The 25,000-nt window shown below is 42.3% G+C and overlaps 2 protein-coding genes across 2 annotated transcripts in view; both read left to right on the top strand.

The window, feature by feature from the left end:
* The first annotated feature begins 131 nt into the window (after positions 1–131).
* On the top strand, positions 132–3,725 carry sec22bb (SEC22 homolog B, vesicle trafficking protein b). The gene is made up of 5 exons (XM_035780766.2): positions 132–357; positions 1,703–1,812; positions 1,971–2,131; positions 2,274–2,420; positions 2,797–3,725. Exons 1-5 carry the CDS (start codon positions 283–285, stop codon positions 2,949–2,951), a joined length of 648 nt encoding a protein of 215 aa, XP_035636659.1. The 5' UTR covers positions 132–282; the 3' UTR covers positions 2,952–3,725.
* A 17,479-nt stretch (positions 3,726–21,204) lies between these two features.
* The window catches only part of notch2 (notch receptor 2), a 57,581-nt gene continuing 53,785 nt past the window's right edge, over positions 21,205–25,000 (top strand). Inside the window, exon 1 of the mRNA XM_052457394.1 lies at positions 21,205–21,527. Within this exon, the coding sequence (XP_052313354.1) occupies positions 21,455–21,527 (73 nt within the window). The 5' untranslated portion in view covers positions 21,205–21,454. The remainder of the gene's footprint in view (positions 21,528–25,000) is intronic.

Consider the following 25,000-nt stretch of genomic DNA (forward strand, 5'->3'; position numbering starts at 1 on the left):
AATGACATGAGTCGTGATTTATATTTTATGCATAGTGGTCATTTTATTTAATCCCAGAGGCTATTAAATTATAATAAGTGAGGAAGTAACGCGGAACCTTTGAGGCATTCCTGACTAGGATGGACGGTCAGATTTGAGCGACACCCAAAGCACTAGCGTTTCCGGCCAGCTCAGCGCGTCCGGAGTGTTGTGTTGTCAATCTAGCTGCTGCCTGTCATTAGCTTTCACTTAGCGACACTGTGGCGATCACTAGTGGTGGACAATAACAAATTCAGTTCCAAAATGGTGCTGCTGACAATGATCGCTCGGTTGGCGGATGGACTGCCGCTTGCCGCCTCAATGCAGGAGGACGAACAGGTTAATATTTCTGGTTTTCCTAATGCCATGTATGTTAGATAGCTAGCACTATCAATTCAAGCTATCGTCCCACCTACTATTGGCAAATCGTTTTTCGCTAGTGTGCTACGTGTGCAATATGGACCTTATCATCTATGCAGGCCTACTTTCTTCATAATAAAATCATATTATATGAGCTTGATTATGTCTGACATTTAAATCCAGATGGACGTATTCCAGCTGTGTCAGAGTAACAGGCAGCTAATAATTGAATGGCCTAGCTACAGATGTGTTTAAACCAAGATTGTTAGTATCCGTTAGAGGATAGGTACTGTTTGGTGGAGCTTGGCAATGCTTTCTTCATCCTCGATACGTAGTAACAGGAGTCTCATTAAATGTCCATGTCCAGTTGCACGGGGTCCGTTCGAATTCAGAAAATGCTCCTTTATTAAATTAAGTACATTTTTTGCTACATTTAGTAATCCAACACTGCCATCTTGTCTATTTCAAGTCTTCTCTAATTGACTGAGACAGGTGGGTGTCTACCCCGAAGTGCCGCATGTCTTGATCAATGAGCGAAGACTTGAAATATACAAGATGGTGGTGTACACGTTGTTGGATTACTTAGACCCCCCAAATGACTTAGTTTAATAAAGGACGATTTTCTAACCTCAAACGTACCCCGTGCAACTGGATATGGCCATTTTGAGACTCCTGTTTCCACAACTCGAGGACGAAGACAGTGTCCCCAAGCTAAGGTTGGTCGAAAATGCTCTGCTACACCAAACAGTACCAATCATGTAATGTATACCAAAAATCTGAGGTTAAATCACATTATCTGGTGTAACAATCTCTAGCCGCTAATGGCCAGGCTTAGTCAGATCATGTGATACCATATTCCAACATTCAACATGTATCTCCTTTGGTTAATAAATTAGGTCCATTGAGTAAATTCTGCTCAAGTTAATTTGCGATTTGTGACGGTCTACTGTACTCCCACAAATTGTTTATCAAAAGCATCATTCATCCTTGTTATTTCCTTGTAGTTGTAGCAAATAAGGCAGCAATGTATTACCGAGTTGCTGTAGGCTACATGTGAGTCTTGCCACCTGCTGGAAGAACTCTAACATGTTTCCCTTGCTTTCCTAACTGCTCTCCCAAAGGGAAGTGAGAAGGTTGGTCTTTTCTCTGCACTGTAACCGATGCTTGGAAATCATACACATTGTTCCTGTGATGTGTTACTGTGTTTACCATACCCAGACCACCTGCTTCTTTGTTAATGACGTTTATATTGATCCCAATCATTGGTTCAGTGTCCTTTTAAATCTTCTTGGATGCTTAACCTCTTGCTCTGTCCTGTGTTTAGTTGGGTCGGGACCTGCAACAGTACCAGAGCCAGGCTAAACAGCTGTTCAGGAAACTGAATGACCAGAGTCCCACACGTTGCACATTAGAGGCAGGATCCATGTCCTTTCAGTGAGTTCAAACCACACTCTCTTGGCAAAACACTAGTCATAACACACCTTTCTCAAATGTTTTTTAAAGAGTAATTACTTGCACTAATAAGCAGGCATCCACTGACCGTTATGCATCCCAGACACTGTCTCATGTTTCCCTTATGTTTCTCCCTCCAGCTACGTTATAGAAAAAGGAGTAGTTTACCTAGTGCTGTCTGAAGCAAGCTTTCCCAAAAAACTTGCCTTTGCTTACCTGGAAGACCTGCAGGCAGAGTTCCATGAACAGCACGGGAAGAAGGTCCCCACTGTTTCCCGGCCGTACTCCTTCATTGAGTTTGGTGAGATTCAATGAATCCCTACTAACAACCCAATGTTGATTTAATAGGAAACCCTAGCATTAAATTATGAATAAATATGCCATAAAGTCCTGTAACGTTCCCATGTCTCTTTTTTTATGGAGTTTTTCCCCTCTGTCTACAGACACCTACATTCAGAAGACCAAGAAGTCCTACATAGACAGCCGAGCCCGTAGGAACCTGGGCAGCATCAACACAGAGCTGCAGGACGTCCAGAGGATCATGGTGGCCAACATTGAGGAAGTATTGCAACGAGGGGAGGCCTTGTCTGGTAATGTCTACTTCTTGTCCTTCCTTCTCATAGATTTACAGTGATAATGGTTCATGTAGGTCGATGTATAACTGAAACACCTCTATTATACAAACCTTATCTCCGATGTCTAACTAGGGCCGGGCTTATTTCATTAGCATAAATGCATATCATTGCAACAGAATGATAATAGGTAGAATGTAAATGTTAGGTAGAATTCACTAGATTCACTAATAAAAGGGAGTATCACTTCTGTTACATACTGTTCGTCAAGCTCTGACAAAGAATAGTGCTTCAGAGGAAGAGGAAGCAGATGCCATTCTCACTTGTGTTAAATGAGGATTTGTTCTGGTTTCTGTTCCCTCTGATCACCTGGATCCACTCCTATCACATCCAGCTCTGGACTCCAAGGCCAGTAATCTGTCCAGCCTGTCAAAGAAGTACAGAAGCGATGCCAAGTACCTGAACACTCGTTCCACCTATGCTAAGCTGGCCGCAGGCGGGGTCTTCTTCATTATGCTTATCGTCTACGTCCGCTTCTGGTGGCTCTGAGAGAGGGGAGGGGTTGGAGAAGAGCTGGAAGAAGTTGAGCTCTGGTCTCACATTCTATCCAATATGGGATCTCTCCTTTTAACACAAGACTGTTGAATACTTGTTTTTCCCAACTGTCTGTCCATATATCTATAAAGTAATTACATGTTATGTTTTATTAGCAATTAGGTAGTCATCCTGTAGTGGTTATACCTTGGAGTTGAAAGAGTGTGAGTATTGCATGTGAGAATGTGACAGAGGAAATGTTTGTTTTGTTTGTGTGTGTGTGTTACCAAATCCTGTATGATGACAAATCTTCTCTTATCAATTTAGTTGTGTATAGCAGTAAGAAATAAAAATCTACATAGTTATATTTACCCAGAGGACATCATAAGGGCTTTGCCGTTAATAACACTACTATTATTATGTTGGCATTGTGGTTTGGTGGAGATTTCTTAATGGTTAACCTGCTGTTCTGGGGTGATCAATCACATTACATGTGATATTGGCTGCAGAAATAATATTCCTCATTCACCTTCATCTTCACGCTGAGAGATTGGAAAGGTTTAACACCAGACCAGACACATTTATCAGTTGATGTCTAAAGGTGGCATCTTTTATTTTGTAAAAAGTTTACACAAGTTAAGACACCATGTTAAAAAAAAAAAATCAGGATGAGAATTGTAGCTAGTTTATGTTATGTAGCTGGCTTATGCTAATCAGCGGCTGGATAGGATAATGAATTTCAACTTCACTGTTTCGTCTGCTATAAATAAAATGATTTTCACTAAAGTATTACATTTCTACTACAGAATGCAAACTTGGTAACAAGTCAAGATTCTTGCTGTATCGTTCTATCGAAACACTTGTATTCCTGCCCTGTGCTTGGTCATGAACTTTGGACACAGCCAGTGGTAGTCCATGCATACCATCAGGTCAAAGTCAGACCTCTAAATACATAAGAGAAGAGAAGGTGTGTCATCAGCTGTGTTTCGTTCAAGTTGTGTTTGTTTAAAAGAACCACCAGCTACTGGTAGGCCTGGTTCGTGCATCAGCTCATGCTATACCTATCCCAGCCAGCAGTTGGTGCCCTTTGCTTATGATAATGTTGCAAGTGAAAATGGCATTCCTTTGCAACTTGTAGTGTTGCGGTGAAGACTAATGCACAAAATCTTAGGGTGGTATTGGAAGAAGAATATAGGCTGCTGCTTCCGGGGTAGAAAAAAAACATTATCCACATACGTTCATAAAGTGCTGAAGCCTGTTTCTGCTCACATAGTTTGAACAGGAAGTGGGCATAGCAGAAATGAGAAGCAGTAGAGGGTAGCGTCAGTAGTAGCATGCAAAGCTAACCACAGGGCACAGGCTAACCTTTTCACCTCTCACCATACTCTCATCTTCAAGGGAAGTGTGTGTGACTGACCTAGCAGAGACAGTCTTTACAGGAAGGACACATCAGATACCGATGACACTTAATGGTTTCAAAATGGTAACGCAGCCTATCACTATAGTCACTGTTATTCTAGTCTATGTTACATCGCTGGAATCAGCCCATATGCTCAATGCTGTAAAACAATTTGCATTTATTTCATGAAATTTACTTTGAAAGAGTAGAGTTCATACTGTTGATGCCTCTTGTCAAATCACTCTGTCTTGTTGGAGGTGTTTGAATGGGTTCCTCAGGCCTTTGGACATGGCTGAGAAGACCCTGATGAGTCTTTTTTTGGGCTCCTCCTCCAGCTGAAAGATAGATTAAGAAATGTCTTGAACTGAAGGCTCAGCACCATGAGGATCAATATGAGGGGCTAAAGACAGGAGAGGGTGGGGGGTAGAGAGTGAAAGAATGAGAGCGATGTATTTATCATTGTTCCGTAGCAACTGCTATTTACATGTTCCTAACACACACCTAGACAAAACTACAAATCTAGTTACAGTTGAGCTCTCAAATATTGTTAATGTGGCAATTTCCATCAGCAGAGGAAATATTGTCCTGGACTGACTGGCAGTTCTTGTGTCCTCTCTTGGAAAGCTAGCGGTTGAAACAGAAATAAATTACAAAGGGAATATGTAAATAAATGTAACTCCTAATCCCACAGTCAACAATATAGTGTTGAATGTCGCTCTTGTATTTCTCTCATCATCCCCACATCAATAACATAACCTAATTGGAAAAAACAATAATCCGTCTGATGTACCTTGAAGATCCTGAGTTTGGTCATTGGAAAACAAAGGAAAATCCTTCCTTTCTGCTGAGCCTCGATTCTCTGCTCTTTATTTACGCCCCTGAACACCTTGTGGATACACATGGAGCAGCCGGACGCAGAGCAGAACTCAGACAGGACTCATCTGATGAGCTGCTGAGATGTCATGTCCGCTGACTATTGGGAGGGTCCATTTAGAACTGGGAGTAACACGAAGTACCTGGGATGCTGTGGTTCAACACACTATTGGATGGTCCTACCAGATCCAACCCCCATGATGAGGGGGGAATCAGAGATGGCAGCAAACAGTGCTTCACCGACTCCTCTGCAAAGGTGTATAGGTCATCAGAGGAGGCAGTAAGGTATGAGAGAGGAGAGCTGCCCTGCCATCTCATCGGCACCTTGGACCAGTATTTAATCTCAAGAGCCAGCAGCCTTCTGTCCTCCGGGATAAGGCTCCACTCCTCAGGTTCAACCCCGTATGGGTCACGATCTTAACGATCTTCAGGCACAGCATGGATAGCTGCTCGAACGGCAGCTTTTGCCAACAACAGGGTAGGGTTTTGTCAATATCTTAATTTTGTTTTGCATCTCAGATGACACTCTATTCCCTATATAATGCACTACTTTTCACCAGAACCCTATCTAAAGAGACTTACGTTATTCTTCATGCCATGCTTGATCACTCTCCATTGGCTGGATAAAAAAAGAATATATATATTTTAGTTGGTGTTCACTGGTGTTAATGAAGTTACCGTGTCACCAGATAGCCATTAGCTACAACAAGTGTCTATTCTGGTAATAGTGATTACCGAGTACATGAGCCATTTGTTCTAGGCTCATGGTTAGAGTGAAGGGTACGGTTGAGGTTGTGTGTAGTGATTGCTGTTATTGTATTTGAGGTTAGTGAAAGACATGGGACGTACTCATCAGTTCGACGTCAACTTCTCAGGTAGTTGAGGAGGATTGGAGCACAGCCTTTCGCTATGTTGAGAGAAGGCATTAGAGTCCTCTGAGCCTCTTTCTCCAGCGGCTCAGTGGTAGACCTCTGGTCCGTTTTAACCACACCCGGGTCCCTGAGAGGACTCTGGGGAACCACAAAGAGTTGAATATGGAGTTGAATCTTTAAGTTATATGGCTCCCTCTCCTCGCCTTATTTCCTTCAACTGTACTGATTTGATAGCACTGGACAGGTGAAAGCATATCCAACATCACCATAACACACTGAACACACCTCAGATCGGTAAAACTCGTTGTACAAATCTAATTTATTTGTTACATACACATGGTTAGCAGATGTTAATGCGAATGTAGCGAAATGCTTGTGCTTCTAGTTCCGACAATGCAGTAATAACCAACAAGTAATCTAACTAACAATTCCAAAACTATTACCTTATACACACACGTGTAAGGGGATAAGGAATATGTACATAAAGATATATGAATGAGTGATGGTACAGAGCGGCATAGGCAAGATACAGTAGATGGTATCGAGTACAGTATATACATGTGAGATGAGTATGTAAACAAAGTGGCATAGTTAAAGTGGCTAGTGATACATGTATTACATAAAGATGCAGTAGATGATATAGAGTACAGTATATACGTATACATATGAGATGAATAATGTAGGGTATGTAAACATTATATTAGGTAGCATTGTTTAAAGTGGCTAGTGATATATTTTACATAATTTCCCATCAAGTCCCATTATTAAAGTGGCTGGAGTTGAGTCAGTGTGTTGACAGCAGCCACTCAATGTTAGTGGTGGCTGTTTAACAGTCTGATGGCCTTGAGATAGAAGCTGTTTTTGAGTCTCTCGGTCCCAGCTTTGATGCACCTGAACTGACCTCGCCTTCTGGATGATAGCGGGGTGAACAGGCAGGCCTAGTCTCTGTGGGTTTTCGCTCCTCCCTTGTACTTGATTGACGAATTACGGTGAATTACGGTCACTGATTAGTAAGGAAGTCACCTAACCTGGTTGTCTACGTCTTTATTGAAACGACAAACCAAAGGACAAACCAAAAACCAGCAGACACTAGACCCTCCATGAAATGCGTTTGCAACCCTGGTCGAGACGATCCCATCTGCCAATCAGGGCTGAGTACGTAAATATATTTAAATTTGTATAAACACGCCCCACATGATCAGACAGCATTTCAATGGCAAAAGGCGGCTCAGGGAAATAAATAATAAAAAATATGTTGTTTTAATTAAATAAACACACACAACAAACAAAATGGTTTATTAGACATACAGTGATAATTTAAAATGTTCAATGAATTATAATAATAAATAAATATATACAGTTGAAGTCGGAAGTTTACATACACTTTAGCCAAATACATTTGAACTCAGTTTTTCACAATTCCTGACATTTAATCGTAGTAAAAATTCCCTGTCTTAGGTCAGTTAGGATCACCACTTTATTTTAAGAATGTGAAATGTCAGAATAATAGTAGAGAGAGAGATTTATTTCAGCTTTTATTTCTTTCATCACATCCCAGTGGGTCAGAAGTTTACATACACTCAATTAGTATTTGCTTGCATTGCCTTTAAATTGTTTAACTTGGGTCAAACTTTTTGCGTAGCCTTCCACAAGCTTCCCACAATAAATTGGGTGAATTTTGGCTCATTCCTCATTGGCTAAAGGTTTGTAGGCCTCCTTGCTTGCATATGCCTTTTCAGTTCTGCCTACAAATTTTCTATAGGATTGAGGTCAGGGCTTTGTGATGGCCACTCCAATACCTTGACTTTGTTGTCCTTAAGCCATTTTTCCACAACTTTGGAAGTATGCTTGGGGTCATTGTCCATTTGGAAGACCCATTTGCAACCAAGCTTTAACCTCTTGACTGATGTCTTGAGATGTTGCTTCAATATATCCACATAATTTTCCTCCCTCATGATGCCATCTATTTTATGAAGTGCACCAGTCCCTTTTGCAGCAAAGCACCCCCACAACATTATGCTGCCACCTCTGTGCTTCACGGTTGGGATTGTGTTCTTCGGCTTGCAAGCCTCACCCCTTTTCCTCCGAACATAACAATGGTCATTATGGCCAAACGGTTCTATTTTTGTTTCATCAGACCAGAGGACATTTCTCCAAAAACTATGATCTTTGTCCCCATGTGCAGTTGCAAACCGTAGTCTGACTTTTTTTTACGGCAGTTTTGGAGCAGTGGCTTCTTCCTTGCTTAGCGGACTTTCAGGTTATGTCGATATAGGACTTGTTTTACTGTGGATATAGATCCTTTTGTACCTGTTTCCTCCAGCATCTTCACAAGGTCCTTTGCTGTTGTTCTAGGATCGATTTGCACTTTTCGCACAATAGTGCGTTCATCTCTAGGAGACAGAACGCGTCTCCTTCATGAGCGATATGACGGCTGCGTGGTCAAATGGTGTTTATACTTGCGTACCATTGTTTGTACAGATGAACGTAGTCCTTCAGGCGTTTGGAAATTGCTCCCAAGGATGAACCAGACTTGTGGACGTCTACAATTTGTTTTGAGGTCTTGGCTGATTTCTTTTTATTTTCCCATGATATCAAGCAAAGAGGCACTGAGTTTGAAGGTAGGCCTTGAAATACATCCACAGGTACACCTCCAATTGACTCAAATTATGTCAATTAGCCTATCAGAAGCTTCTAAAGCCATTACATAATTTTCTGGAATTTTCCAAGCTGTTTAAAGGCACAGTCAACTTAGTGTATGTCAATTTCTGACCCACTGGAATTGTGATACAGTGAATTATAAGTGAAATAATCTGTCTGTAAACATTTGTTGGAAAAATGACTTGTGTCATGCACAAAGTAGATGTCCTAACCGACTTGCCAAAACTTGAAATTTGTGGATTGGTTGAAAAACGAGTTTTAGTGACTCCAACCTAAGTGTATGCAAACTTCCGACTTCAACTGCATTAGGAAACTATTCAGACCCCTTTACTTATTCCACATTTTGTTACGTTACAGCCTTATTCTAAAGTGGATTAAATCGTTTTTTCCCTTATCAATCTACACACAATACCACATAATGTGTTACGTGTTATTTATTACATTAGTACCCCAGGTTATCTTAGGTTTCATTACATACAGTCGAGAAGAACTACTGAATATAAGATCAGCGTCAACTCACCATCAGTACGACCAAGAATATGTTTTACGCGACGCGGATCCTGTGTTCTGCCTTACAAACAGGTCAACGGAATTGATTCCATGCAGCGACCCCCTAAAAAAACGACTTCGTAAAAGAGGGAAACGTAGCGGTCTTCTGGTCAGACTCAGGACACGTGCACATCGCGCACCACTCCCTAGCATTCTTCTTGCCAATGTCCAGTCTCTTGACAACAAGGTTGATGAAATCCGAGCAAGGGTAGCATTCCAGAGGGACATCAGAGACTGTAACGTCCTCTGCTTCACGGAAACATGGCTCACTGGGAAGACGCTATCCGGGGCGGTGCAGCCAACGGGTTTCTCCACGCATTGCGCGGACAGAAACAAACATCTTTCTGGTAAGAAGAGTGGCGGGGGCGTATGCCTCATGACTAACGAGACACGGTGTGATGAAAGAAACATACAGGAACTCAAATCCTTCTGTTCACCTGATTTAGAATTCCTCACAATCAAATGTAGACCGCATTATCTACCAAGAGAATTCTCTTCGATTATAATCACATCCGTATATACCCCCCCCCAAGCAGACACATCGATGGCTCTGAACGAACTTGATTTAACTCTTTGCAAACTGGAAACCATTTATCCGGAGGCTGCATTCATTGTAGCTGGGGATTTTAACAAAGCTAATCTGAAAACAAGACTCCCTAAATTTTATCAGCATATTGATTGCGCAACCAGGGGTGGTAAAACCTTGGATCATTGTTACTTTAACTTCCGCGACGCATATAAGGCCCTGCCCCGCCCCCTTTCGGAAAAGCTGATCACGACTCCATTTTGTTGATCCCTGCCTACAGACAGAAACTTAAACAAGAGGCTCCCACGCTGAGGTCTGTCCAACGCTGGTCCGACCAAGCTGACTCCACACTCCAAGACTGCTTCCATCACGTGGACTGGGACATGTTTCGTATTGCGTCAGATAAAAATATTGACGAATACGCTGATTCGGTGTGCGAGTTCATTAGCACGTGCGTTGAAGATGTCGTTCCCATAGCAACGATAAAAACATTCCCTAACCAGAAACCGTGGATTGATGGCAGCATTCGCGTGAAACTGAAAGCGCAAACCACTGCTTTTAATCAGGGCAAGGTGTCTGGTAACATGACCGAATATAAACAATGCAGCTATTCCCTCCGCAAGGCTATTAAACAAGCTAAGCGTCAGTACAGAGACAAAGTAGAATCTCAATTCAACGGCTCAGACACAAGAGGCATGTGGCAGGGTCTACAGTCAATCACGGACTACAAGAAGAAACCCAGCCCAGTCACGGACCAGGATGTCTTGCTCCCAGGCAGACTAAATAACTGTTTTGCCTGCTTTGAGGACAATACAGTGCCACTGACACGGCCTGCAACGAAAACATGCGGTCTCTCCTTCACTGCAGCCGAGGTGAGTAAGACATTTAAACGTGTTAACCCTCGCAAGGCTGCAGGCCCAGACGGCATCCCCAGCCGCGCCCTCAGAGCATGCGCAGACCAGCTGTCCGCTGTGTTTACGGACATATTCAATCAATCCCTATACCAGTCTGCTGTTCCCACATGCTTCAAGAGGGCCACCATTGTTCCTGTTCCCAAGAAAGCTAAGGTAACTGAGCTAAACGACTACCGCCCCGTAGCCCCGTCATCATGAAGTGCTTTGAGAGACTAGTCAAGGACCATATCTCCTCCACCCTACCTGACACCCTAGACCCACTCCAATTTGCTTACCGCCCAAATAGGTCCACAGACGAAGCAATCTCAACCACACTGCACACTGCCCTAACCCACCTGGACAAGAGGAATACCTATGTGAGAATGCTGTTCATCGACTACAGCTCTGCATTCAACACCATAGTACCCTCCAAGCTCGTCATCAAGCTCGAGACCCTGGGTCTCGACCCCGCCCTGTGCAACTGGGTACTGGACTTCCTGAAGGGCCGCCCCCAGGTGGTGAGGGTAGGCAACAACATCTCCTCCCCGCTGATCCTCAACATGGGGGCCCCACAAGGGTACGTTCTGAGCCCTCTCCTGTACTCCCTGTTCACCCACGACTTCGTGGCCACGCACGCCTCCAACTCAATCATCAAGTTTGCGGACGACACAACAGTGGTAGGCTTGATTACCAACAACGACGAGACGGCCTACAGGGAGGAGGTGAGGGCCCTCAGAGTGTGGTGTCAGGAAAATAACCTCACACTCAACGTCAACAAAACTAAGGAGATGATTGTGGACTTCAGGAAACAGCAGAGGAAACACCCCCCTATCCACATCGATGGAACAGTAGTGGAGAGGGTAGCAAGTTTTAAGTTCCTCGGCATACACATCACAGACAAACTGAATTGGTCCACTCACACTGACAGCGTCGTGAAGACGGCGCAGCAGCGCCTCTTCAACCTCAGGAGGCTGAAGAAATTCGGCTTGTCACCAAAAGCACTCACAAACTTCTACAGATGCACAATCGAGAGCATCCTGGTGGGCTGTATCACCGCCTGGTACGGCAACTGCTCCGCCCTCAACCGTAAGGCTCTCCAGAGGGTAGTGAGGTCTGCACAATGCATCACCGGGGGCAAACTACCTGCCCTCCAGGACACCTACACCACCCGATGTTACAGGAAGGCCATAAAGATCATCAAGGACATCAACCACCCGAGCCACTGCCTGTTCACCCCGCTATCATCCAGAAGGTGAGGTCAGTACAGGTGCATCAAAGCTGGGACCGAGAGACTGAAAAACAGCTTCTATCTCAAGGCCATCAGACTGTTAATCAGCCACCACTAACATTGAGTGGCTGCTGCCAACACACTGTCATTGACACTGACCCAACTCCAGCCACTTTAATAATGGGAATTGATGGGAAATGATGTAAATATATCACTAGCCACTTTAAACAATGCTACCTTATATAATGTTACTTACCCTACATTATTCATCTCATATGCATACGTATATACTGTACTCTATATCATCGACTGCATCCTTATGTAATACATGTATCACTAGCCACTTTAACTATGCCACTTTGTTTACTTTGTCTACATACTCATCTCATATGTATATACTGTACTCGATACCATCTACTGTATGCTGCCCTGTACCATCACTCATTCATATATCCTTATGTACATATTCTTTATCCCCTTACACTGTGTATAAGACAGTAGTTTTGGAATTGTTAGTTAGATTACTTGTTGGTTATCACTGCATTGTCGGAACTAGAAGCACAAGCATTTCGCTACACTCGCATTAACATCTGCTAACCATGTGTATGTGACAAATAAAATTTGATTTGATTTGATTTGAATGACAAAGTAAAAATTATTTTTTAGAAATATGACATTTACATATGTGTTCAGACCCTTTATTCAGTATTTTCTTGAAGAACCTTTGGCAGCGGTTACAGTCTCGAGTTTTGGGGGAGTTTCTCCCATTCTTCTCTGCAGATCCTCTCAAATTCTGTCCGGGCTCTGGCTGGGCCACTCAAGGACATTCAGAGACTTTTCTTGAAGCCACTACTGCGTTGTCTTGGCTGTGTGCTTAGGGCCGTTGTCCTGCTGGAAGGTGAACCATCACCCCAGTCCGAGGTCCTGAGCACTCTGGAGCAGGTTTTCATCAAGAATCTGTCTTTACTTTGCTCCGTTCATCTTTCCCTCGATCCTGACTCGTCTCCCAGTCACTACTGCTGAAAGGCATCCCCACAGCATGATGTCATCACAATGCTTCATCGTAGGGATGGTGCCAGGTTTACTGCAGACGTGACGCTTGGCATTTAGGCCAAAGAGTTCAATCTTGGTTTCATCAGACCAGAGAATCTTGGTTCTCATGGTCTGAGCGTCCTTTAAGTGCCTTTTGGAAAACTCCAAGCGGGCTTTCATGTGCCTTTTACTGAGGAGTGGCTTCTGTCTGGCCACTCTACCATAAATCCCTGATTGGTGGAGTGCTACAGAGATGGTTGTCCTTCGGGAAGGTTCTCCCATCTCCACAGAGGAACTCTGGAGCTCTGTCAGAGTGACCGTCGTGTTCTAGGTCACCTCCCTGACCAAGGCCCTTTTCCCACGATTGCTCAGTTTGGTCGGGCGGCCAGCTCCAGGAAGGTTCTTGGTGGTTCCAAACTTCTTCCATTTAAGAATGATGGAGGCCACTGTGTTCTTGGGGACCTTCAATGCCGCAGACATTTTTTGGTACGCTTCCCCGGATCTGTGCACTCAACACAATCCTGTCTCGGAGCTCTACTGACAATTCCTTTGACCTCATTTCTTGGTTTTTCTCTTTCTTCTTCCAAATCATGTCCAATCAATGGAATTGACCACAGGTGGACTCCAATCAAGTTGTAAACATCTCAAGGATGATCAATGGAAACAATATGCACCTGAGCTCAATTTCGAGTCTCATAGTAAAGGGTCTGAATACTTTGCTAAAAACCTGTCATTATGGGGTATTGTGTGTCGATTGATGCAACAAAAAATAAATAATCAGTTTTAGAATAAGGCTATAACAAAGTAAAATGTGGAAAATGTCATGGGGTCTGAATACTTTCCGAATGCACTGTATATATATTTTACAAAGTGCAGAAAACCACCTTCTCCTTTAACTCTAGTGTGGTTATATTATAAGCCACAAGCTTGATGTCAACATTCCAAACAACAGCCCTGTTCCGTCTGTGACATGTACTCTGTAGTTAGAGCGTGCATGATTCGTGTGCCCTTCTGAATTTCCTGTCAAATGTCCTTTTTAATATGTATCAGCATCTCGCAACTCCAGCAATTCCTTCCTCGCCCCTCTGTTCTTTGCAAATCTCAAAGCTCCCATGTTCCCCTTGCTGCTTGTAAACCATCAAGTCACAATGTTTTTGAGGCCTGCAAAATCTCTCACTGCCCTGTCTCCCCTGTTATATCTTTCCATATTCGGTAATTTCTCATACTTCACCTCAGACACAGATCTACTATGTAGCATTAGCAGGGAATGGGGAGTAGAATTTCACCACATGGGAAAGCTGAAATGTCAAATTGATAAAAGGATCGAAGGAGTTGAGAGAGTGATGTATTGCTCCCCCTCCTGTCCTTTCTCTCACCCTCCTCTGTATGTTACCATGGCAGCAGGGGGTGCGTGACAGTCATGTGAAAACAAAGCTGATTGGATTAAAATACTTAGAGTGATCAGGAGTCAGGTAAAACTGCACATGCACTAAACACACCATAAACTGATTATGTATACACACAGACAGACACACACACACACACACACACACACACACACACACACACACACACACACACACACACACACACACACACACACACACACACACACACACACACACACACACAATCACAATCACACAATCACATTAATGGCATAGAGCTTGGCATACAAATTTAGACCACAGCGACATAGATACAATAGACCATGCATGACACGCTAACTTGATTAAAGACGTTTGCTGAAAAGACTCGCAAACACACAAATAGATACACATAGTCCCTCATGTCTCCTGCACATTTTTTACTTTAAAAAGCAACAGCACCTTTAATTGATGACATCCAAGCCACATGCTGTAAACCTTGTTTGATGGGAAATTCAATGACAGATTGTTGTTCCAAGCTTATGAAACATGGATTCAATCAGTCCAGGCCAAGAGCCTCACTAGACAGGATGTGAGAATAAAGGCCCACACACACACAACTGTCCTATGTAAAGTACCATGACTTTAAATGATGGATGTGACTGTGCAACGTACATGCAGTGTTACCAGTTTCTACTACAGTAATACAAGCCCCTCTATTGTAGTTCTACAACTTAGACATAATCATATTTACTATAACAGTATTGAATAATATCAATAACAATCAATGTCATTAAACCAGTGTGTTTCTCTTCTCCCAGCTTTCCTTATGCTTCCCTGTCTCTTCCTGTTCCTCTTCTCTCACGCTCCCTCCCATTCAGCTCCCTCCCATCCAGCAGCTGCACGGTAGTGGACGATGGGGTTGTAAAAGCGAGGGCCGAAAGAGGAAGTCAGCGGGACCTTGTTGAGTTATTATCCCCCCAACCCCCAACGTACACATAGGGGCCTGGGAACTGTCCTCTTCACATAGAGGACCACAGTGCAGCGTGGAGCAGGGCTGTTCTCCGGGCCTACTTCCTCCATCCCCATCTGTGTACCTTACCACCCGATCACAGGCCTGCTATACGTCCACAGCCGTCATAACAACACATGAGCGTATGTGTACAACAAGACAGCATTTTCTTCATAATAAATCCACTTTCTCACCATTGCCTTACAACAAATTAGTTCCCACCGTGATCACTTGCGGGTACTGCCCAAGGTGTCTGTTGCTGTGTGGCCCTAAACACGTCACAACGTGATAATTCATGGCAAAGCCATGGGTCTGCCAACAGAAATAGAAAATGTACGTAAATGTATAACTCAATAGGTCGGACATTATACGGGGTGCACAAAGATATAGACCATTTACAACACAGTCAGATTTCACCTGTGGAGGCCCATGGTTATGGTGTTGAGATGCACCATCTGGGTTTATTAATAGTGTCCTATCTGGATCCCTGGCCTCTGGTCTGAGAGAAAACTGTGAGGTGTGAATACCAGTCATGCCTTTCCTCTAACAGCTGGTGATGATACAATTAACCTCCGCCTGGAGAAACGCCAGTCTCACTCACTTTACACTCGGGACTCCCGAGTGGCGCAACAGTCTAAGGCACTGCATCTCAGTGCAAGAGGCGTCACTACAGTCCTTAGTTTGAATCCAGGCTGTATCACATCCGGCTGTGATTGGAAGTCCCATAGGGCGGAGCACAATTGGCCCAGCGTCGTCTGGGTTTGGCCGGGGTAGGTCGTCATTGTAAATAAGAATTTGTTCTTAACTGACTTGTCTAGTTAAATAAATAAATAAAAAACACAATTTCTCTGTATGTCAGACACTAACTCACAAACATGAACAAACACACACACCAGTGCTTTCATCTCACTTGCACCTCACTGATAAACACTCATCACTGATATAGAAGAACATCTGACTTACAACAGCAACACTTTTTGTCCCCAATTTGTAAGTCGCTCTGGATAAGAGCGTCTGCTAAATGACTTAAATGTAATGTAAATGTATCCCCCCCTCTCTCTCCCACTCTCCCCTCCCTCCCTTTCTTTCTCTCTCTCTCTCTCTCTCTCTGTCACTCACTTTCTCACCCAGTCTGTGTGTCAGTGTGGTTAAAAGGCTATGGACTATGGCAGATTAGTTTGACCTTAGTGTACCGACAGGATATGACTCCAGAGGGGAGAGAGCTGGCACCATGAACTCCAACTCCAGCCCATATACCAAGTCAAATGACAAACATACACATGCATTTGTTATTGTGTATTATAGAGGTCCTGTTATTGACCTGAGAACCTCAGGGCTCCCCATATTCCTCTAACTAATCTGCTCCAGTCATATCAGCTCCAACTCTACCATACCACAAACAGACCTTGACCCAGCTAGGAGCTGGTTCTATGTATCATGTCTTTGAGTCTCCAGGTCATAAATATGACAGGGGAATAAACCCTGCAGAACCCAGCTCCCACTGCTGGGGCCATCCTTTTCCCACAGTGCAGTATAAATAGCCCAGAATAGTGTAGGCCGGGTGACAGCATGGCCACTCAGGGAAGGATCCCACACGCAACAGCACATTCCAGCCCACCTGGCCTTGACAGCGCCCAGGTCACCTTTCAGGATATACGTCCCTCTCCCGGCTACCCAAATAACCTCACACCTTCAAACCGCTTCCCCGCCGACCCTCTGCTTTCTCCACATCCCCCTCAGTAGGACCCCTTTGCAGTGAAGGCATCCAGGCTACCTCATGCCTGCCTGGTTACTGGGTCCTCGGCTCACGCTCAATGACCTTCCAACCCTGACCACTGTGGAACGCCATGACATGGCACGTTGGCGCGCCCAGGGCAGTAACTAGGGTTTGAGTTTTAGTGAGGTCTGGAAAGAGGGGAGGGGGGTTTGAAAGTTGAAATGTTTTGAAAGTTGAGGCTCATTTATTGCATTTCTATTCAATTACAAAACTTTAAAATGCTATTTGGAAAACCCTATCCATTATCACCTTAACTGCTGTAGGTTCATTCACCTCAGTAAATCTATAAAATACACATAGACTATTAGCTATACAATTGTAATATAAAAAATGGGGGGAAATATATCGGACATATTATCTCTGTAAGCGACTTTTAAAAAACTAGTTGTGCACTCATTCTCCGAGAGTCGGTTTTTGTTTGTTTGTGGGATGTCCATAGACACCGCAGGAGTCGCGGGACAAGTTTAAAATAGCTTTTTGCCCGGCATCTCGCCAAAACCGTCAGCAGCTTCTCTAGACTGTTGCCCATTGCGCAGACTGCGCGTTGGGGAAGTTCGTTTTACGTCCGCGAGAAGGCGAAGATAGCCGTTTTAGAAAGTGGTTAACGTTTTGGTAAAAAGGCACATCCAGGAGGCAAATCCGGGGGACGCAGGTGAACATAACGAACTAACCATTGATAATGATTCCATTCGTTAGCACAGATGCAAGCGCTAAGTCGGATCAATAATATAAGAGTTCTGAGCTTTGATCAACTGGGAACAATGTTGACCGGTAATTTATTTTCAATATATATTTTTATTGTATTTATTTTTTGTAATGAGAAAAAATTACGGAGGTGAGGTCCGGACTTCGGTGTCTTGATTTGTAGGCCTGGTTACCGCCATAAGCGAGCCAATGACAACACAAGCACAAGTAAAGCGCCTCACGCGCTTCTCACCAACTTGTGATGTGGTTGTGAAGTAGCCTTAAGCATATTTGCATGTATGAACATCAAGTGCAAAATGATATTGTGTGCTGCTGTAGAACTTGATTGGGTTTTGTAGGTCACACTGCATATCTCAGTCAGTGTGTGGATACATTGTGGAGACCCAGGCCTAGTCACTTATCTATAGTCTAGTCATAACAAATAGTTGAGGGAATCAGTGGTTAGTTGTTATTTAAGGTCTGAACTTGTGACATGACAAGACCAGAATTCAACAGTATTTATCCAACTTTATTATCCAACCCGTATTGTCAGTCAATGTCAAAAGTCAGCAAGGTAAAGGAATACCACAATGTGTAAATAACATTTAATATGGGGTTCTGTCTAGTCAATCATGTACTGTAGTTGAATTATGAACATGTTTAATGATCTGGGTCTTCTCTATTTCCTGACATTAACATTGGCTCATGTAACCTCAAGCCACACCAACATGATTAATGCAATGCGCTTCTTATTTTGGAAGTGCATTTCTGCTACTGTATCACTTCATCTCTAGCATAGGCTAGAAACACTAAAGATATGTTAACGGTACAACATGAAAACAGTTGCCACCAATGCTGGGGGGGGGTATAAGGCACTGGATCTCAGTGATAGAGGTGTCACTACAGACCCTGGTTCGATTCCAGACTGTGTATCAAAACTGGCCGTGATTGGGAGTCCCATAGGGCGGCACACAATTGCCCCAGCGTCGTCCGGGTTAGGGTTTGGCTGGGGTAGGCTGTCATTGTAAATAAGAATTTGTTCTTAACTGACTTGTCTAGTTAAATTAATAAAATAAATTAATAAAAAACTATCACCAACTGTATAATTATTTCAATCTTTTGGTCTGTGTTCAGATATTTTCTGTGGATTAGTCCAGGAGCCTACTAGTGGCCATGTTTCATAGATGAGTGTTGTGATTTACATGTAAACAACTCCACCAACCATCATTGTCTATATGTCTACCTCAGAGGAGGCTTGTGGTAGGAGCTATAAGAGGATGGGCTCATTGTAATGGCCAGAATGGAGTTCATGGAACGGAGTCAAACGTGGTTTCCATATGTTTAATACCGTTCCATTTATTCCATTCCAGCCTCTCACCAGTCTCCTCTGGTATAACTATATATTCCTCTCACTTGCCAACTATGCCCCTACAGAAGGTTACTTCTTTCTAGAATGACAACCAGTGATTTGGTTTCCCACGGCTATGAAATCGGGGTGGGAAGATACCAATCCACGGGCAATCACTCTTCAGCCCTTTATCTGCCCCCTGACACCAATGTCCACCGCTATAAATCTTTTGCCTGGCAGCTAGAGTCTTCCTGATAATCCCTACAGTGGTGTGAACCACACTACTCCAATATTGACAAACACACACATTGAATCCCCAGAACTATACACACACAGAACTATACAGAACAATTCAATATATGTTGGTCTACATCTTCCTCAATTGAACAGATCAATCTATCTTAGTTTGTATCCTTGTTATGCCTCCCAAATCATTAAATGGGTACTACAGACTCAAATACATAATTTGTGACACTGCACTGTTCAATCAAAGACTCTGAAATGAGTGGGGTAGTTTCCAGGTGTGTGTCCTTGGTTATTAAACATATTTGAGTTGTTTATAAAAACAGTCATTAATGAACATATTCTAGCCAGACACCAATGCATCAAGTGAAGGATGAACAGCAACCAGGTGAAGCTGGTTGAGAGAATGCCAATAGTGTGCAAAGCTGTCATCAAGGCAAAGGGCAGCTACTTTGAAGAATCTCAAATGTAAAATATATATATATATCTTTTTTTACTGGTGTTGTATGTGTCTAATTTTCAAGTAACTTATGGTCTTGGGATAAAGTGCCAGTTTACGATCCAACTCATGATGTATCATAAAACTATTTTGATATTTGTTGCATGAAATGTTTCTACAGCAGTGAATTTGTGTCCTGTCTGTTAAAGGAGAATACAACGTGTTTATTGAAGGCAGATGGGAGAACTGAGAGAAAGAGAAAGTGGTGGCTCTGTAAAGGAATAGAAAGTAAGCACATTTATTTTTTGTTGTTGTTGCTTTACATTGCATTAACCCTGCTGCCATAAGGCTTGTCTTGACATTGATTACCACTACAATAGAGTTAGGTGGAATCCCTGAGGAGATCAATTTGCTCCCCCTGGACCCAGCTCTTTCATGAGCAGTGAATAGGTACAGCGGGAAGTCCCAACAGCAGGGGTCCTGCAATGTTTCTCTAACAGAGTGTGAAGACAAACACATCACTGTGATGAGCTCTTTGTTTAGGTCATGAGTCTGTTATTTACACCTGGATCAGAATGATATGACCACGTCAACCTGCAATAATTTTTGAAATTATCTGTGGATACAGTAATAGATAATTCAGTTTGTTGTTATATTGGAGGTTGAATGATACCAATAATGTGATGATGCTCTTTTGCTCAAACTGCATGATGGAAATAGGATTTTGATAAGATCACTAACCTGTTTCTAATATTGAACTATGTCAAGACCTACAATAACTCTAATGTATGGCATATCACCCACTATTTTACTGTAGACTACCAGATTGCTTAGTGACTCATTTTTATTTACATTGCTTTTTTACTAATCTATTTAAAGTAATTTTGTTCATCAAAACAACATTGACAGTGAATACTATGGTATACATATTGAAGGGAATATTCTTTCACAAATACCAGTAAACCTGCCGATGAGGGCAACCTATAGTTGCACAATGTGTAAGTGGAAGTTAAAAGGCAGAACGGAAAATCGTCAACGTCTATTCGGAGAAAAATACAAATAAATAAATCAACGTGTTCGTTTAGAATCGTACGAAGCTTTGAGAAGTTGAAAAGGAGTGAAAATTCCTCCGCCGCGGCGACAGAAAAAAAATAAAAGTTCAATTCGAAAGGTGGGTTTTTAAAACAGTTCTACAATTAAAACCACTCAAATATCTCAGTAATCCAATTGTAATGCAATGTTGGTTGGGTGAGTGTCAAGTGTATATTAAAATGTGACGACACTCAAACAGATAGGCCAACTCCTCAGATAGATCCTCCTCTGTAACTTCTGCGGAGGAATATATTTTCCTTTGAGTGACTTCAGTAGTGACGGGGTGAGGGGATAGTAGTGAAGAAACTTTGACCAGGGTGACGTTGTCTTTTATAGGAAAATATAAACAAAAACGAATATTTTAAAGTTAGAACATACGCGGAAAAAATAAGGGGAACGGGTGTTTTATTATTTTTACTCAGTAACAGTATTGTTCTTGGCGACAGACTTGGAGTTCATTTCACCTAACCAGAGACGGAGCTCAGCCTCGCGCTGGCGACTCTATGTGGATTTTACAGAAATCATGGGCCAATTACCCGGTTTTGCTTCGGACAAAGTATTAGTCTTCGTCGTCTGCTGCATTCGGCTTTCTTTGGGTAAGATGCTGCAATGTTTTTTTGTAATACCTTTTTTTGACCTAAATCGTATTCTCTCGCTAGTTTCTTTGCATCTCTGCACACATGTCTGCATAACAACGCAGATGTGATTTTGACTTATTGATTCGCAAGGTGATTGGGCTACGTTTGATACAAAGTAACACATTTCGATACTTTGAAACTTTGTCACTTGCTTCTTCTATATGTTAGTTTAGTAAATAGCCAGAAATAACGTTGTAGTGGTTACATGGCCTTAGCAGCTCGAGAAACGGTGAAGAATGGGAAAAAGTTGAAGGACAGCTACTGTTTTCTTTAGCAGTTTATTGTTCAGGGTACATTGCATAGGCCTATTTCTATTTTAAATATGTGATATAGTACACACAATATCACGTAAGATTGATATATGGTGTTTAATTATAAATTATATTTAGTTGCCGAAATTGAGCTATATTGACATTCTTCTCTAGAGCTCGCACCGCTGCCCAGATGTTAGCTAACCATTGCGCTCGTCCATTATAGCTAGGGCTACAAGTGAAAGGAATTCAAAATGGTTGTGTTGTGTTAGCTGTGAAAGTCGGAATTAAAATGTACGAATAAATCTCTTCTTTGTCATTTAATTGAGTTTGATGGAGTGTAGATTTGAGATGTCCTTATGGTATTTTTGTATTTTTTTGTTTTGGCAGTATGTGTTTAATGCTTATTGCTGATTGGCTCAAACAATATTTTTTTCTGACAACACGCATATTGTCACATATTTACGACAATCACAACAATCATCGTGATAACAGTACTATTGTTGATACACTCATTCAAATCATCACACCATGAATTATTAGGTTAATACCAATGATATACATACAGAAATTGTTATTGTAAGGGACAGATCGAAATATACTGGGGTGGTCCAAAATAGCGAGAGTTGTCAAACTTATTTGAGCTTTGGGGAGGGTAGTGCTTTTTTCCCCGTTGGTTTACATTTGCTCTTATGCTTGTATTTTCCCTATAAACAATGGCTTGAGTTATTTTTGATATTACCCTAATAAAGTTGTGTTGCTATTACTATCTCTCTGGGGTTAGGCCTATGCTTCTCTTCCTTTGTACAGTTGAAGTCAGAAATTTACATACACCTTAGCCAAATACATTTAAACTCAGTTTTTCACAATTCCTGACATTTAATCGTAGTAGAAATTCCCTGTCTTAGTTCAGTTAGGATCACCAATTTATTTTAAGAATGTGAAATGTCAGAATAATAGTAGAGAGAAAGGTTTATTTCAGCTTTGATTTCTTTCATCACATTCCCAGTGGGTCAGAAGTTTACATTCACTCAATTAGTATTTGGTAGCATTGCCTTTAAACTGTTGAACTTGGGTCAAATATTTTGGGTAGTCTTCCACAAGCTTCCCACAATAAATTGGGTGAATTTTGGCCCATTCGTCCTGAGGAGCTGTTGTAACTGAGTAAGGTTTCTAGGCCTCATTGCTCGCACATGCTCTCTCAGTTCAGCCCACAAATTCTCTATAGGATTGAGGTCAGGGCTTTGTGATGGCCACTCCAATACCTTGACTTTGTGTCCTTAAGCCATTTTCCCACAACTTTGGAAGTATGCTTGGTGTCGTTGTCCATTTGGAAGACCCATTTGCGACCAAGCTTTAACTTCCATGTCTTGAGATGCTGCTTCAATATATTAGAAAAATGTCCTTCCTCATGATGCCATCTATTTTGTGAAGTGCACCAGTCCCTTCTGCAGCAAAGCACCCCCACAACATGATGCTGCCACCCCCGTGCTTCATGGTTGGGATTGTGTTCTTCGGCTTGCAAGCCTCCCCCTTTTTCCTCCAAACACAACGATGGTCATTATGGCCAAACAGTTCCATTTTTGTTTCATCAGGCCAGAGGACATTTCTCCTAAAGTACGATGATCTTAGTCCCCACGTGCAGTTGCAAACCGTAGTCTGGCTTTTTTATAGCGGTTTTGGAGCAGTGGCTTCCTTGCCGAGTGGCATTTCAGGTTATGTCGATATAGGACTCGTTTTACTGTGGATATAGATACTTTTGTACCTGTTTCCTCCAGCATCTTCACAAGGTCCTTTGCTGTTGTTCTGGGATTGATTTGCACTTTTCGCACCAAAGTACGTTCATCTCTAGGAGACAGAATGCGTCTCCTTCCTGAGCGGTATGACGGCTGCGTGGTCCCATGGTGTTTATACTTGCGTACTATTGTTTGTACAGATGAACATGGTACCTTCAGGTCGTTTGGAAATTGCTCCCAAGGATGAACCAGACTTGTGGAGGTCTACAATTTTTGTATGATGTCTTGGCTGATTTCTTTTGAATTGTCCATGATGTCAAGCAAAGAGGCACTGAGTTTGAAGGTAGGCCTTGAAATACATCCACAGGTACATCTCCAATTGACTCAAATTATGTCAATTAGCCTATCAGAAGCTTCTAAAGCCATGACATAATTTTCTGGAATTTTCCAAGCTGTTTAAAGGCACAGTCAACTTGGTGTATGTAAGCTTCTGACCCACTGGAATTGTGATACAGTGAATTATAAGTGAAATAATCTGTCTGTAAACAATTTTTGGAAAAATGTGTTGTGTCATGCACAAAGTAGATGTCCTAACAGACTTGCCAAAACTATAGTTTGTTTAACAATAAATGTGTGGAGTGGTTGAAAAACAAGTTTTAACGACTCCAACCTAAGTGTATGTAAACTACTCAAAAGGTTTGGACACACCTACTAATTTCAGTGTTTTTCTTTCTTTTTACTATTTTGTACATTGTAGAATAATAGTGAAGACATCAAAAATATAAAATAACACATGGAATCATGTAGTAACCTAAAAAGTGTTAAACAAATCAAAATATATTTTATTTTTGAGATACTTCAAAGCAGCCACCCTTTGCCTTGATGATAGCTTTGCACACTCTTGGTATTCCCTCAACCAGCTGTATGTTCCCACATATGCTGAGCACTTGTTGGCTGCTTTTCCTTCACTCTACGGTCCAACTCATACCAAACCACCTCAATTGGATTGAGGTCGGGTGATTGTGGAGGCCAGGTCATCTGATGCAGCACTCCATCACTTGCCTTCCTTGTCAAATGGCCCTTACACAGCCTGGAGGTGTGTTGCGTCATTGTCCTGTTGAAAAACAAATGATAGTCCCACCTGTCTAATGTCCATTGCTCGTGTTACTTGGCCCAAGCAAGTCTCTTATTATTATTGGTGGCCTGCTCAAACGCATTAAGAAGGTAATAAATTCCACAAATGAACTTTTAACAATGCACACTTGTTAATTTAAATTTATTCCATTTGACTACCGCATGAAGCTGGTTGAGAGAATGCCAAGCGGCAAAGGTTGGCTACTTTGAAGAATCTTAAATAAATAATAATAATTAATGCTTTTTGGGTTACTACATGATTCCATATGTGTTATTTCATAGTTGTGATGTCTTCACTATTATTCTACAA

This window comes from Oncorhynchus keta, chromosome 1 (genome assembly GCF_023373465.1).
Source record: "Oncorhynchus keta strain PuntledgeMale-10-30-2019 chromosome 1, Oket_V2, whole genome shotgun sequence".
Lineage (NCBI taxonomy): Eukaryota > Metazoa > Chordata > Actinopteri > Salmoniformes > Salmonidae > Oncorhynchus > Oncorhynchus keta.

What these genes read in the sequence shown, in the direction of transcription:
- sec22bb (XM_035780766.2), top strand. Translation starts at nt 283, where the DNA reads ATGGTGCTGCTGACAATGATCGCTCGGTTGGCGGATGGACTGCCGCTT. An exon ending in CAATGCAGGAGGACGAACAG is followed by an intron (nt 358 to 1,702) that starts GTTAATATTTCT and finishes TCCTGTGTTTAG; the next exon opens with TTGGGTCGGGACCTGCAACA. An exon ending in ACGAGGGGAGGCCTTGTCTG is followed by an intron (nt 2,421 to 2,796) that starts GTAATGTCTACT and finishes TATCACATCCAG; the next exon opens with CTCTGGACTCCAAGGCCAGT.